Below are 16025 nucleotides of genomic sequence, written 5' to 3'. Positions count from 1 at the left end.
ACCAAATCCCGCCCTACGGATTTGGTTCCAGGTGAGATGCAAATGTGGAAGGGACCTATGCTCTAGCCATACATCTGATATGACTGCAATCTCTCAAAAACAACCATTTGCACAAGATTTCTGTTTCAAATGGTGGAAGTCTCCCAAAAACAGCTGATCTGTCCACCATTCAAAATGTCGTAAGCTTCCCATGGTCACTTTCTCACCATTTTTGGCAGAAATGTCACAAGACAGTGGTGCTATCAAACCCACACTGGAATCAAAGCCAAGGGTCAAACCGAAACCTTGAACCCTAGCCCAGGTCCAAGCTCTGCTTACTCAGCTGAAGCCAAATGCAACATTCAGCAAATTAACCAATTTTTACATATCAAGATTTTTGGGGTTAAAAGTTACTAGAAACAAACCCAGAAATTCTGTCAACACAACTTGAAGAGAGAAAATAATTGCACACTGAAGATAACCATATGCATATATTTCTGATTACACAACACCAGTGTGTAATAAACTATGCTGACAAGTTTATATAGATAATGGAAACCAAGAAAGTTCTATTGTTTACTCAGTACAATTTTTAAACGTCTCAGTTCCAGATAGAATCTGTATTTACAGATAAGGCTACAGCAGGTACTTTAGTTGACTAAGAGCAAAGCCACACAGAGCTTTCAGAAACAACCCCAGCAGTGTCTTATGCAGGCAGATACTAGTTACGCTGACTAACATCAGAACTGGGAAGTGCTTGTTTTCTCTATTATTATGGCTGTATCCAGGCAGTAAAGACAAGCTAATGGAAAGATAAAAACAGTGTCCTTAAGATACAGTATTTTGTTGCCTACTGGAATAATACTGTTATGTACTGTAAGTGCTATCATTAAAAAAAACAAAAACTATCAGTTTTCCTGGGCCTGGAGCCAATCAGTAAGTTGGCAATGCAGAACATACTGAAGAAGGTAACAGAATTGCCAGCCAATACTGGCTAATAGTATTTCACTTAAGACTTTCCGTTCTGCTAACACACACATGCAGTCCACTGCTAGCCCACGAGGGGCCTTAAGTAGGAATATTTTTGCCTCCCCTCAGCCTCACAACACATACTAATTAATAGGGGGCGCCCCAGAGCTGCTTGGGAAGTTCAGATCTGAACTACACATCTGAGTCCAGTTCTGCTAGAATCGCATGAGTACAGTGCACATTGTACTGTAACACCCTGTGCCGTGTTGCCAAGCTCCTCCTCTGATTGTGGATCATGTAATTATGCTGTTAAAGAAAACAAATGCTTTGAAAGTACATGGGCATCCTGACCCATAGAGCGCTCCGTGGGGAAAAGACATTTAACGCTTCACCAGACCTTTGTATCCAAACTTCTGCAGAGATAATTTCCTACACAAATCCTACCATTGACTTGGAAAAATAAGGGGAAAGCAGAAGTTAATTACATTTAAAGGGATAAATTCTCAGCATGGAACATGGAGAATTCAGTATATATAATAAAGCCTAGCTAAAGGAGCTATATATCTAATCCCCAACACACACAGTTCTACCAATATCACACTAAGGGTCTGTCTACACTGGAAAAAAGGGATGTTCTTAACTTGGGTTAGTTAACTCAGGTTAAAATAGCAGTGACGACATAGCAACTTGGCTTTTAACTTAGATAGCAGCTTGAGGTCAGCTTAGGACTCCCCTATAAACCTTAACTCAAACGCCTAACCCAAATTAAAAGCTGAACGGACGTGTCTTCGCTGCTATTTTAACCTGAGTTAAGAACCCACCTTTTTATTTGCAATGTAGACATCCCTAAGAAACCTTTCACTTGCAGGCTTCATACTTGCATTTTCTGGCAGGGAATCTTTTTTTGGTATAAAACAGAAAATCAACAGGATTCATTTAGATTCTGGGTCCACTGCCTGTGGGAGGAGGTCCCAGAGACATGCCACCACAAAGGCGAACATGCAAGCACTGGCCAGGAGTTTTAAAGCAGTCCCAGGGATTTAGATGCAACTTCCATTCATTTAACAGAAGAATTGAGCAAGACTTTCAAAAGCACTCAGCATTAGCCTAACTCTGCTCCCTATGACTTCAACAGGAGCAAAGTTTTAGCCCACATGGACTGCTTTTGAAACTTCCACCCTGTATGTCTCAATACCCTTGACTGCTCTGAAAACCTCAACCACTGGGACTGAGACAGGCAGTGTATTTCTAAAAAACTGCTTGAACTGGTCACCAAAGCATTAGCTTTGGTAGGTAAAGCAAAGCACACAATGGGACTCACTGTTTGGAAACCTCCCACTGAGTTATATGTGAAGTGCACATGGCAGAGTTAACTAGTCCCAGTTGCCTTATCCCAGAGCACAGATCTATCCTTTCATACCTGAGAGCAGTGTGTGGGGCAGCATGTTCTCTAGAACCAAGAGAAGCAAAACTGCATGATGGGACTGCTAGACTCCATTTGGGGTCCTTGGGTGAGTGCTGCTATTTATACCTTTACATAGCCCCATGTGGTGTTGGGCGGACAGCTCCCCACTGAAGAGTGGGAAAGTGCTACATACATTTGTTGCTTGCTTTGTTCTCATTCTGATTTGTTCGGTTTTTGGTGGTGGTCCCTTCCAGGGAAAAGTGAGAAAGGAAAGTTTTTAAGGAAGAGAGGAGGAAAAGATACACATTAAAAAAAAAGAGAGAGAGAGAGAGAAAAAAGGTGGAGGAGGCTGATTAGATTAAACCAAAAGAGAGTGGAGCCAAGGGTTTATAACGCTGGTTTCTGGCCCCATCAGGTTAGGATGAAGGGTTGTTTAGACTTGAGCACAAACAGTGGGGTTTCAAGGCAGTTGTGTCTGTCCTTAAATGTGGGTTTAATGAAGTGATGGGGGGGGTGACTATTTCATACAGCTGTTATTACAGACACTTTGTTAATGTATATTTTTTAAATGAGCTCTTAGGTTAAAGCCTGTTTTTTTCAGTACTCTCTTGGTGTCTCCCTGCCCTTTCTCTTGCTCGTATTGCTGAGAGTCTACAACCCTGTCTCCTACCCAGTGTTTCTCAAATGTGCCACCACAGCTTTTCATGCAGCCACTACAACCTCCTGGGCGGTGATGGGGGCGGGGGGAAAAAGGGGCAAAGTATCAGCCTCCGCCCCTTCTTGCTCCTGGATGCACCACACTGCATAGCCTCTGGAGACAGGTGAGGCACACTGCTGCAGAAGCAAGGGGAATTCTCGCGGAGGGGAGGGGCTTGGGCTTCAGCCTTGGGGTGACTGGGCAGCAGGTTACACTGACACGACTTCAGGAGCCTGGCCGCAGGGCTTCAGGTGCCAAAGCCCAGCTCCAGCCATGTGGTCCTGGCTTTGGGCTCTAGCCCCTGGCACCAGGCCCTGGTCCCATGCTCCAGCTGTGTGGTGGCAGCCGGCTCTGAGTGCTGACCCCAGCCCCATCCACATGGCTGCAGGCTCTTACGCCTGCCTTCAGCCGTGCGGTCTCCAGCTCTGACTGCACAGCAGCAGGTATTGACCACTGGCTTCAGCCATGCAAGCTCACCCACCCCATCACTCCAGGCCCCTGCTGCCTCCCCCTGGCCCCACATCCAGCCCCCTATTGTCCCAGGCCCCCTCTGCCACCCCTTATAATCCCCCTATCTGGGCTTAATTTGTCTAGGGGCTTGCTGAGAAAAGTAATATTGACAAACATGCAACTATTACTTTTCCTAGCACACTTACTAGCTAGCTGGGAGGCTGGGATAAGTGATACTTCCATGTTAGTTAATATCACTTATCACAGCCCTCCAGTTAGCTACTAAGTGTGCTGTGAAAAGTGATATTAATGCACATACAAATCTCTCTTTTCACAGCATTTTTTATTACTGAGTCTGCAAAAAAACCCCACATAAATTAATTACAATGATTTGGACATGTACCTGTGCATATTTACACATATTTATAGGCATATTTGTTTTTCCTAAGCTTAATTAAGTATTTTAATAAAAAGCTTCAGTGCAATCACCAGCAAGAGTTGGTGGCCACACTCTGGGGCCACCAAAGTTTCTTGTGAGGCTGTGCTATTGCCATAATGTGATGTTGATTCAGTGTCCACTGAAGTCAATGCAAAGACTCCTCTGGCTTGCAGTGGATGCCAGGCCAGATCCATGCTCTCAGCTGCACCAAAACTGCATAGGCAACATAGTTAAGCATGCCTGATGTTGAAACCTGTATAAAGGGGCTCTGATAAAATGGGTTGGTAGAGAGTGCTAAATTGGGATTTGCAAAGCAAAAAGATGCAACCCTTTTAATTAAGTCAATTGAAACATCAAGTATCAGGGGGTAGCTGTGTTAGTCTGTATCCACAAAAACAACGAGTCCGGTGGCACCTTAAAGACTAACAGATTTATTTTTGGGCATAAGCTTTTGTGGGTAAAAAACCCACTTCTTCAGATGCAAGGAGTGAAAGTTACAGATTCAGGCATTATATAGTTGAAGTGTGTGTTTCTGATGTTGTTTTAATGCAAATTTCAAAATGTTATTTACTATTTTGTTTATAGATTTTTCAGTTATTTAATACTCTGTGGATGGGCTCAGACATTCCTAAATGCAACTGCCCAGGCTCATGAAGGTCTAGGTAATTAGCATAACTGCTCCTATTCAAACTCTATGTAGACAACACTTGTTACACTTGTAAACAAAAAGTATGAATCAGTATACCCAATGTATCAATTAATTATAAACTACTGCACTTAGACTAGGGATCACTCAGTGGTTTGAGCATTGGCCTGCTAAACCCAGGGTTGTGAGTTTATTCCTTGAAGGGGCCATTTAGGGATCTGGAGCAAAAATCTGTCTGGGGATTGAACTAGATACCTCCTGAGGTGCCTTCCAACCCTGATATTCTATGTATCAAAGTCAACAACTAATCATGAATGAAATTTGTATTTAGGGCATAGGCTTTTCAGGGCAGGGACCATTTCTTAATAGGGGTTTGTACAGTGCCTAGCACAGTGGGGTCTTAATTTTGCTTAGGGCCTCTAAACATTATTGCAATACAAATAATTCACTATTTATATAATTATTTTCACTACTAGATGGTCATCAGTTTTGTAAGCCTAATCATTAGAACGCCTAAAGCTTTTTTTGTTTGTTTGTTGGGGGAGGGTAATTCTTCTTTAAATCCAAAGAAATATTAAACATTTGAAAAATTTGGGCAACTATCTAGCCTGCTAAAGGATATAACATCTCTCTGCTTTCACGCTCTCAGAAGGTGTGCAGTTCTGTTCTGTTTTCAAATCTCATTGAACCCACCTGGTTTATCATTTAATTGTCTACTTATATACCTCTTCAATCAGTGCATTATTTAGAAGTTGAAGTCATTCCATGTGTGGTGCCAAAGCAGAACCGAGACATGAAGTACTTAGAAAGCATAACAAGTCCTTACATCCCTGTATCAAGTACTGGGATTTTGGCATGTGGATAAAGGACACTTGTTTTCTACCCTGAGAAAATATACTACAAACCAACCACTTGCCTCATCTCCATTTTTAATTCAAATTTACTGGGCCAATTTTTATCAAGCTGTTGTAAAACTGGCCTGATGAGGTGAAGTTCTGAGTAGCCTCATTGCCGGCTAAAGTACGGGGATTGTGGGCACGCAGCACCTTGCAGGATTGAGCCTCAGATGCTGCTGTATGGAGGTTTTATGTTCAAGTTGCCAGCTTACTTCCTGAGCCAGTGGAGGTTAGGCCCACCCTTGTTCTAAATCAGACCAGTTTTTGTGGGCTCTGGAAGGAATCAGATCCAACCCTTCCGTTAGCCAGTGGGTCACCACAAAATGTGACCTCTGAAGCAAGTGGGTAGAAGATGGAAAAAAGTGAGATGCTAAAGGAACCTTCACATCCAAAAACAATCAAAAACTGCTCTTTTGGACAGTATTGAGAATACAGGAAGGCACTAATGTAGACCTCGGGAGACCTGGCTTCATTTTCTGCCTCCGCCACAGTCGTACTGTGTGACCTTGGGCAAATCCCTTCCTCTGTCTATGCTTTAGTTCTCCCCCTGCAAAATGAAGAAAATAGTATTTCCCTTGTCTATTTACATTTTAAGCACTTTGGGGTAGGGACTGTCACATGCAGCACCTCACACAATGGGGCACTGATCTCAATAGAGGCCTTTGGCTGCTACTGTAATATTACTAAGTAATGTTTATTGAGCAAGTGATTCCATATGGAAAGGGAAGGGCAGTCCATGCTGAAACCTTGTCTGGCAAGTTACAGCTCACAATGAAAGCCTGAGGTATACGTACATCTTGAGAGGGATATTTCTGTGGGTTTGTCTGTTTCATTGCCCTGCTGTTGTTTTTGTAAGAAGTGAACAGACTGCGTAGCGAAAAGGCAGACTGTCATTGTGGTGTCCCTAGAACGTGGAAGCCATGAGTTGACTATCAACTGCTGACTGATTTGCAACTGTGTGATTCCTAGAAATTAACAGGCAATTTGGCCAAGTGTTACCCTCAGATTTTTTAGTAACACTGCAAGATAGTAACACTGAGCCAAAGATCTAGTATTGCTTGTGGGGAGCTGTGTCTCAGGGCTAACTCCATAGGATGCAATTTGAAAAAGCAGTGTGGGAATTTTTCTTGAAAGCTGCTAAACTCAAACTCCATCCCTATGAACCTGTCATTATCACCTAAAATGCTGCTGCTGGAAGCCACACAGTCAGCATCTTAGAGCAACCACTGCAAACTGGGCTGTGTGGCTGTGGCATGCTTCTGGAGCAGGACATCATTCAGGTCTTTGACTCCTGTTCTCTGGCTCTCCTCTCAGTGCTGAAGAGTTTGCTCTGTTAGATGTATCAACAACAACAGGGAAGGGGAGAAGCTCTGCCACCTGGCTGGGGTTAGTTTTTGATTCTTGGTGACTTTTTTTGTCCTAAAAGCTCCTTGGTGATTGAAGACCCACTAGCTACCAGGGACTTTAAGCAGCAGTGCTTATAGCATTTGAAAGCCTTCTGTAGCATTCAACTTTGTAATGAGACAATGTATCTGTGGAAAGAGCTTTGGCTGGGGCTGTAAAATAAAGCAGTTCTCTCTCCAGCAGATCACACTCATTTCTCCCTTCCCCTGCAGCAGGGAGAGGGGGGAGGAGAGCTGCTTCCATAACTTCTGAAGAATGGGCCCAACCCTGTGAGGTGCTGAGCACCTTCAGCTCTCCCTGAGGACAAAAGGCATTTGGGTTGCAGCGTGCCTTGCAGTAGGTGCTTTGTACCTTCTAGGTTACGTGCTAAAGCATGAGGCTGCATGCCCCAGCAGTAGCCACGGTCCAGCTCATGCACACGTCTGGCTTTAAGATGCAAGCAGGCCCACTTCAGTGACATTACTCACCCCCCTAAAACTAAGCATGTGCTTAAAATGAACAGAACCACAGTGCTTAATTATTGCCGTTGGGAGCAACACACAACTCCCAGCAGTAAGCACCAACCCCAGGAGCTAGTAGGGGTAGGAATGGAGCCTCAGGCGAGGTGGAGAAAGGCAGACTGATGGCAGTCACTGGAAGGGTTCTGTTGCTCTAAATAAGTCTGGGTTAAAAAAATCTGAGGGAAAGATGTGGACACGGGAAAAGGAAGAGAACGATCACAACTACCAGTAACTAGCCTTCCCCATCCCCCACTCTAGTGGCATTTCTCCCCTCCCCCCAGTAAGTGAGCCCTGGGCAGGAAGGCTCTTTCAGATCAATGATGATATAACTGACCCACTTTGCTCACTTCTTGTGAGGTCCAAAGTCAAAGGACTCTAGCGAATGCTGACTCAATAACTGATACAAGCTCCCAGATTTAGATAAAGACGGCATTAGCAATGCCAAAAAACACACCAGGGTGCACTTCATAGAGCAAATAGAAAAGAGGCAGGGCTTCTTTTTTTTTTAAAAAACCTGAAGGTTATTAAATGGATTTAGGGCCTATGCCAAAACCCAGCAGATGCAAAGGCAAGCCCCTCTCCCGCCCCCAATGATTTCAATTGGCATTGCATCGGACCATTTTTGGAGTGGGGAGGGTAATACAGAACTTTTAAATAATTAACTTTGTGTTGTCTCAGTGGGCAACAGGCCCAGCTACTACTGATGTCTGAGACCAGCCCCAGGCTCCCTTTCTCCTGCTGACCCCAGCCTTAAAGACAAAAGATAGGGCAGATTAAATAAGGTGCCAGCAAGATAAAATTGAACAGCTGCTGAAAAAGATGCAACAGCTACTAGAGGTGCAGTGCTGAGCACCTGCTCTATGTGAAGAAGGCTCTGAGGCAGTGGCTGTGCTAACTGAGTCCTGCATATTGCTATGAGCTGAGAGGAGTCAGCCAGGGTCAGACACAACCTCTGGACTCTGCCCTGCCTTTGGCTGGTGCAGACACTGCTTGTGCTGAATGGAAGGGGCACAGTTGCACAAGAGGAGGAAAGCTGCCTGGATTATCTGTGGATATCTGACACCCAATGAAACACAGATGGCCCATCTGCTCTGGAAAGCAAGGACATGCTCTAGTTATGAGTGCGAGATAGCAAGGGAGCCCTGCTTGGCAAGCTGAGTAGAACCAAAATGCTGTATGACCCCTGTCTATATCTGTCTACTCCCTCCCTTTAACCATCTTGTCTATTTCCTAAGAACACCCCAAATCCTGCCAAGAACCAACAAAATGCCTTTACCAGGTCGAGCACTTGATGCTTATATGTGAGATGCAACCAGCAGAGTGCCAGAATTTCTGCTGTTCAGTCTGTTAGGATTGGCCTGAACTCCATGGGCAGCTCTCATTTGTCCTCTCTGACAAGTTTCATGCCATAAATGTAAAACTCCTTAATGAGCCTCTATGTTTTGCAGACAAGTGATAACCAACATCTCTTTGCGCTCCCCAGAGTCCTAAGCTTGGCTCTGTGCCAGCAGCTGAGTCAGGAAAAGAGAAGCATGAGGATGAATGGAGCATTTGGAGCATTTGTTTTGATGCGCTGCAAGAGGGCCGAAGACAAGAGGGCCAGGTTTTGCCTCAGCTCCACCACTGTAAATCCTCCAGAACTGCACTGACCTAAGTGGAGTTCTGGTGTATTTACTTAGGTGTAACATGAAACAAATATCAAAATGATCCTGGAGAAACCACCACACAACACTCATGAGGACTGTTTTTCCTCTTCAATCAGCAGTCAAAAATACCCTGTTACCCTGCCATGCCATTTCACAGCAGTGGCTATCTCCTCTTTACATTAAGACAAGTAGATCTTGCAGACTTAAGGTGTGTCCCCTTCGGAAAACGGCAACATAGAGAGGGAACATACCTATAGAGCCTGCTGCTCCTCTCTATTAGACTAAGCATACACTGAAGTCAATGGAGTTACACTGGTGTAGTAAGTGAAGGCCCTGATACTAAGGCCTATTTTAGGCCTGAACTAAAATAACGGCCAAGACTTTGCTAACATAAAGCAAAGTGAAGCTGTGAGCCAGAGGCAGGCCCTGCTCACAGAAGCTGGCAAGGAAAGGGCTGATATTGCATAAACATATATTCACCTAGCATACCGAAATATAAACACGGTACCAGAACACCTTATACTGGAACATTCCACAGATAAGAAAGAACAGGCCGACCCATCCTAATGACAGGGGCAAAAGGGTAAAATGATGGATAGAGTTGTTTTGATCGAACCAACATGTACAAAGTGAGAGGCGGCACCTTACTACATAGAGGGGTTGTACCTTGCTGCGTAGAAGGGGTGTACATCAATACGTCAGGAGTGATGTGTAACTTGTTTGTACCTGTGTATAAAAATGTATCCCTGGGGCGATGTCTTTGTCCAGCCGAGAGGGCAGTGGAAAGTCCCGCCACTGACTGAGCTGAGTCCATTGCCAAGAGGCACTTTCTCATAGTATGCCCTGAATTAGGCTAAGAAACCTACAGGGAACTGCCATTGTGTCCGAGCGCAATAAACCTAGCAGACATGACTTTGCACCTTACTAGAGTCTGTGGTCATTGGCGGTTCTCATCGGGTCTGCTGTATCAGCTATCTGCAGAGCTGGGGCAGCACACAGGGTGAGCTCACGGACGCAGCCGAGTGATACCAACAGAGAGAGAGCAGAGCACCACACCGGTAGCATCTGACAACACGCCTCTGACAACAACTGGTATAAATCCAGCGTGTAACAAAGCAGAGGAAAGCTGGTCCAGTTGTAAAACCCAGGTTCAGTTCCCTGATCTGCCACAGATTTCCTGTGTAATCTTGGGCATGTCACTTTCTCTCTCTGCCTCAGTCCCCCAGCTGTAAAAGGGGGATATTACAGCACTTCCTTATCTCACAGGCATGTTGTGTGGCAATTTAAGATTGTGTGGTGCTCACACACAACAGTACAGAGGGCCATGTTAGTACAAGAGATAGAGGCAGGTCCATGGTGATTATGTTTTAATTCAAGGGGCTGGAAGAAGAAAATAACCTTAAATAGTTTCTTATGGGGGTGGGGAAGGGGGATGAATTAAGTAGGTCATCTTCTTTTCCTTGATAAGCAGCGACCTCAGCCTTTTCCTACAACTGACATAAAAACCTTTATGATGCAATATTGCCTCATACTAGGTATTTGTCCAGCACCTCGCACAATGGGGCCCAGAGCTGGCTCAGGCCTTCAATTACTATGGTAAGTGTCAATTATTCATAATAAACGAGGGCTAGTCAAAATGCTAAGTATTTTCATTTCTTTCTCCTAAAAGTTTGCATTTTTTCCAATTTTTTTCATGGACATGTTTAATTTATAGCAATATTCATTTTGATTCAAAAAATTTTTTAACTTCAGTTTCTAGGGTTTCCCCCTTTCCCTGTTTTTAAAACTAGGAAAAGAAATAGCAAACTGATCAAAAAGTGAAAAAAATTCATTTTGATTTTAAAATAAATGTTTTATTTAGATGAAAAACCTCAAATGTTAAAGTGTTCTGCATGTTTTCCAAGTAAAAAGGCCAGTTTTCCACTAATAAAAGCTCTGAAATTTTTTATTTATTATTATTAATCAAAACCCAACACATCTCTAACAGTAAGCTTTGATCAAAATAGAATCAGTGAACCCCATTAAAGATGACAATGGCAGGTGGCTGGGATGGGTAGGGCACCTGCTATATCCCTCATCCTCCTCTTGGTCCTGTAATGGTCATCTGTGTCAGAAAACTGAAAGATCTTTTATTGTATGTGGTTGGAGAAAGGGTCAGGCCCAGGAGGGGCTGACAGGGAACTTCCAGACTTGTTTTAATGAAGAGTTTGTAAGTGAGTGTAACATGGAAGGGACAATCGGGCTTTGTTCTCTTTGCCACACCAACAATAGAGGGACTGTCGTATTCAAAACATGCAGAATCACAGCTAATCTGTTGGGGGTTTTACTTACACAGTTGAATCAGTTGATTTGTTTCCATGTAGTTTATCACAGAAAGAAGCTCTTCACTGTGCGTGCTCTGAGCCTTGTTTTTGCAATAAATTCACCAAGCATTATAAATCACACAACAGGAGCATCCTTGCTTTGACTTGTACTGACGGAGCTCCTCTATGCAAGGCACTCATGAGCATAACCCCTCCCTCTGGCCTTCCCAGCAGCCTCTAGTTCACCTTTGTGGCTCTGATTAGATTTCTTTAAACGTCCAAACTGGATTCACATAGCAAGTTTCCCTACACAAAAAATATCAAAGCACACCCTCTGGGCATGGTTTTGGCAAGTACTATTCTTCCCAATTAGAACACTGCTTGCTTCAACACCATCTGAAGGCAACAGGAGTTCAGCCATTGATTTTCAAGGGGGATAAGACAAACCAGTAAAACGTAGACAAGATTTGTCCAAAATTGACTAGTGATTTTATGTGCCTCAAATTTTCAGTCACCAACCTGAGACACCTTAAAAGGGGGCTGATGTTCAGAAAATGCTAAGCACTCACCCTTTGGAAAAATCAGGCTCCTTTAAGGGTCTCAAGTTGGGCACCCAAAAATGGAAGCATCCAAAAAATCACTTTAGAAAGTCTTGGGCTTAGTTTCTCTCCGTGCACATGTGTCGGATGAGGGCATAGACTCACTCTGCAGGAGGCATTGGGCAGTTATCAAAAGCAGCTGTCTTGAACATACCTGGGGCATGAAGATTTGGGACCCCCTAGTTAGTGTGGCAGGGGTGGGAAGAAGCAGGGAAAGTGCGTTTCTCCTTCTGAGCAAGAAAATCAAGCTGCTTCCTTGTGCTCTAGAGACCTGGTGGATTCTGGGGGCAAGACAATGACCCTATTTGTCAGCCCCCAAAGGAGGAACAAGTGGGAGCAGCCATTTAGGGCCCCTAGAAACCTGAGGTAGGGGCACCAAGCCTGACAGGGAGGGGTTTCAACAACTGATGCCCCAAAGACAAAGGTAAAGCAAAAGGGTGCACACATGGCCTTTGACAGAAGGGAAAGAAACAAGCTGGAAATGCTGTAGGCCTAGGCAGGTGTTTGTTGGTCTGCTTAGAGCCCAGAAGCTGCAGAGTCCTGATCTGGGGTGTTTTGAATCTCTAAATGACCCTTGTCCACAGTTCTACTCTAGTCACCCACCCAATCCCTGGATATATTAGTGGATCTATCGAGTTCTAATACATACCCACCTGTCTGAGTGCTCAAGGATGTGAAATGAAGTCAAGAGACAAGGCCTGCTCCAAACAGTATATAGTCTAACTCTGACACGATAAACTACTTGCAGTGCTTCACGTGAAGTTATTGCAGGACAGGGACCTAAACAAGAATCATGAACGAACACCAAAGAGTGCATGTCGGAGAAATCTCACAGTCATAAAATCATGCAGTTCCTCATTAAGACCCAAATTCTGCAAAGCACTTAAGCATGTGCTTTACTTTACACATGTACTTAAATCCCACCGACTTCAGCAATACTCCACACGGGTGCAGGAGCCTGGCTGTGCAGAGGCAGTTGAAGGATCAAGGCCTAGGGGCATGTCCACAACTTGATGCTTCCCTTTGTTTTTAGAAGGTTACTTCTTTTTAAACTAACCCCACCCCCCATCACCATTTCTAATAGGAGAGGCAGAACATAGGCAGTATATGAAAAATAACCTATAGAATAAATATTTATTCCGTTAAAAGGGAGTACACAACTCTTAATAAAGGCTGCCCAATTAGATGGCATTTACACTGACAAGAGGAAGGATGTTACTAGCCAGGGATGCGTGAAACTCTGGTCCAGTTCCCTGCTCTGCCATAGCCTTCGCTGTGACCCTGGGCAAGTCCCTTGACCTCTCTGTGCCTTGGTTCCTCATCTGAGAAAGGGGAAAAAATAGCACTTCCCTCCCCCATCAGTGTGTTGTGAGGAGAAATATATGAAACAGTATAAGGCATTCAGATACTACAGTAATGGAGGGCACACAAGTACCTAAGACTGATCAGTTTCCAAAATAAAATGCTATCTAACTCCTTCTAGACTACATCAAATAATTAAGTGCCCTCAATACACATTAAAAGGGAAGTGGGGTAATTAATTTTAGATAATATCTGCTTTGATTTAGCATGCTATGACTCAGCTTCAGCTGTTTCATACCCAAGTTCTTTTGTATCTTTGATTTGTTGTTTGGTTTTTTTCCTGCCAGTGCCAGCTGTATTGGAAACGTGCTTAGCTATTTAGTGATTTCAAAGGCAAATGACAAACAAACTTGTATGTTCCAAAAATGCCTGCAACAGGCTACAACATTGGCAATTTCTCAAATGAGGCTCACTTCAGCTCTATGAGGATGGCAATTTTACATTAAAAAACAGTTGCTGCAGTTGGCTGCCGTAGGCCAGAAAGAAAGACTGAAAGAGCACAGAACACTCATCCTGGAGAAACACATGTTTAGGGTGGGATCTGATGAGCAATGACAATGAACATACACTGTGCCCTTTCCACCATTGCAAAAATAAATAAAATACATTTTAAAAAGTGCCAGCTAACAACAGCAGCAAACTCCTGCCAAATGTACAAGGTTTTTCCCCACTGAGTTACCTGAGCCAGAGTTCCCAAGCTTCTGCAGTTTTCCCAGGAGTTTCTGAGAATCCTTTAAGCTGCTGTCCTGCTGGCTGTACAAAAGTAACCTCTTGGCATCAGAGAACAAGCGGGAAATGCTGCAGGACAGGGGTGGAAAAGCAGACAGTGCAATCATTAGCCTTGTGGTGCTGTCTGCACCAACTGCCAGAGGTTCAGGTTTATGTCTCAGTTTGTTTATACTCAAAGACAGCCCTCTGCTGTGCTGTGAGACCTCTGTGCAGAGACCTGCAGGGGACAAGTCAGGAAGCCTGAAAAAAATGGCCTGTAATGAGAGATTTAAAAAAAGAAAAGCAGCACACCGGGACTCCTCGGGTTATCTGAAGGCAGGTGTTTAAGTGAGGAGGATGCGAGGTGCTTCTGGTAGGTTTGTCTGTTTTTTTCTGCTAGAATAAAACACGTGGCTGTTTGTGAACACACTGCACCTCGACAAATACACTCCCTTTTCTTTACAATTCTTTTCCAGATAAACAAAGTCAAGTGACCCTGTTCTGTGATTGTAACCGTGGTCTTCAGGACAGACTGGGGCTAACCATCCTGTGGGCACAGTGAGATGGTAAGGGAATGGCACAAGGATGCCAATGTCCCTGCTCTCAGCAGAGCACAACTGCCTTGGCATGTCATCGCTCTGGGACCACTTGGGCAAGGCTTCTCCTTGGTGCCATATGCTGTGAATTTCCCCTCCAAGACTGGGGAACCAAGGGAATATGCTGTATCTCTGAGAGGCAATGCTTCCCAGTGCTCCCTGGGAGCAATGTAGAGCCACACCAACCCCTATCACAGGGCTGCAGTCGAAAGCTATTTATGTTACATACACAGCACATTGTATGTACAGTCTGTATTCTCCATGGTGACTAGCAGAAGGCATACGCTCCTCCATCTCACTCACTCACTCTCATTGCTCAGGAGTCCTTAGTAGCCATTGTTTCAGATCACCACTATTGTTCCTGCCCTTACCCATACAAAATGCAACAGCTTTGATGGGGTTTTAGCGTCTTTGTTACAACTGGCCAGTGATTTCAGGAAAAAGGCCACACCCTGTGCATAACCTGGCATCTCCCAAACTAAACAGCTTCTCAGTCAAGGAATAGGCCTGACTCTTCTCTCGATAGGCCAAATTCTACCTCTGTTTATATTCATTCCTTACTCAGGCAAAACTCCTTATTTTACTGGGAGCTCTGCCTGAGTAAATACGAGGAAGGACGGCAGGATTTGCTCCTACACATTATACTGGGTTTGCACAATCATTTGCTATCTATAACATGATTTGCTGTGTACTGCAGCCATGGGTTCTTTGTATGGTTCCTTCAAAGTCCAGCTGCAGGAAAGCACCACCACAGAACACAGCACTTGGTGGTGACTAAAGTAATTTAGCCCTTAATTCCAATCTAACCACCAGCTGCTATTCCCACAACTCTCATCTTACTCTTGACTGGCTGTCCCCTGAGAACAGTCACAAGCAAAAGCAAGATCTTGTACTTACATAGACCTGTTGAAGTTTCCGACGACACCTGGGGATTCCCCGGGTGTTGGGTAGCGGAAGCAAGGGTTGTTGGCATTACAGATAATCCCTTGGACCCAGGGCAAGGTTCCCGCTGAAGGCATTGCCTTGTTTGGAAAGTGACCTAGAACAGAGGGGCAAATGTTAGGAAAAGTTACATCTTTATTCACAAAATTGGAAAATAGGAGATGTGTGACAGTGTAGGATCCAATCCGTGCTCATTATGTACGGTAACCTCTTACTGAAGTCAACAATACACTAACTCCAAGCATTTAGAGTTCAGGAGTCCAGCGCCCCAAATTTATGAGATTTTAAAAATAATAAATATGGGACTCCTTTTCTTTGCCTTCAGGTTTGAGCCTTTTGAGGGCATTTGGGTTATGTTTTCAAGCTTCTCTCCCATAAGGGCTAGAAACTTTTTTTTGATTGAAAGTGGAAATTCTCACTTAATCACAGGATTCCAGGAGCTGGGGCTTCCAGAAAAAAAAACCACCAAAAAAATGTGGCGCAC

General features: G+C 44.2%; 1 protein-coding gene across 1 annotated transcript in view; it reads right to left on the bottom strand.

The window, feature by feature from the left end:
- Positions 1–16025, bottom strand: part of ABCA1 (ATP binding cassette subfamily A member 1) — a 140557-nt gene that overhangs the window by 88087 nt on the left and 36445 nt on the right. The window contains 2 exon segments of the mRNA XM_030568016.1: positions 13975–14093; positions 15497–15638. Coding sequence (XP_030423876.1) covers positions 13975–14093; positions 15497–15638 — 261 coding nt within the window.

This window comes from Gopherus evgoodei, chromosome 6, assembly GCF_007399415.2.
Source record: "Gopherus evgoodei ecotype Sinaloan lineage chromosome 6, rGopEvg1_v1.p, whole genome shotgun sequence".
Classification (NCBI taxonomy): domain Eukaryota; kingdom Metazoa; phylum Chordata; order Testudines; family Testudinidae; genus Gopherus; species Gopherus evgoodei.
Note: the sequence above shows the minus strand (reverse complement) of the source record. Positions and strands in the feature narration are given on the sequence as shown.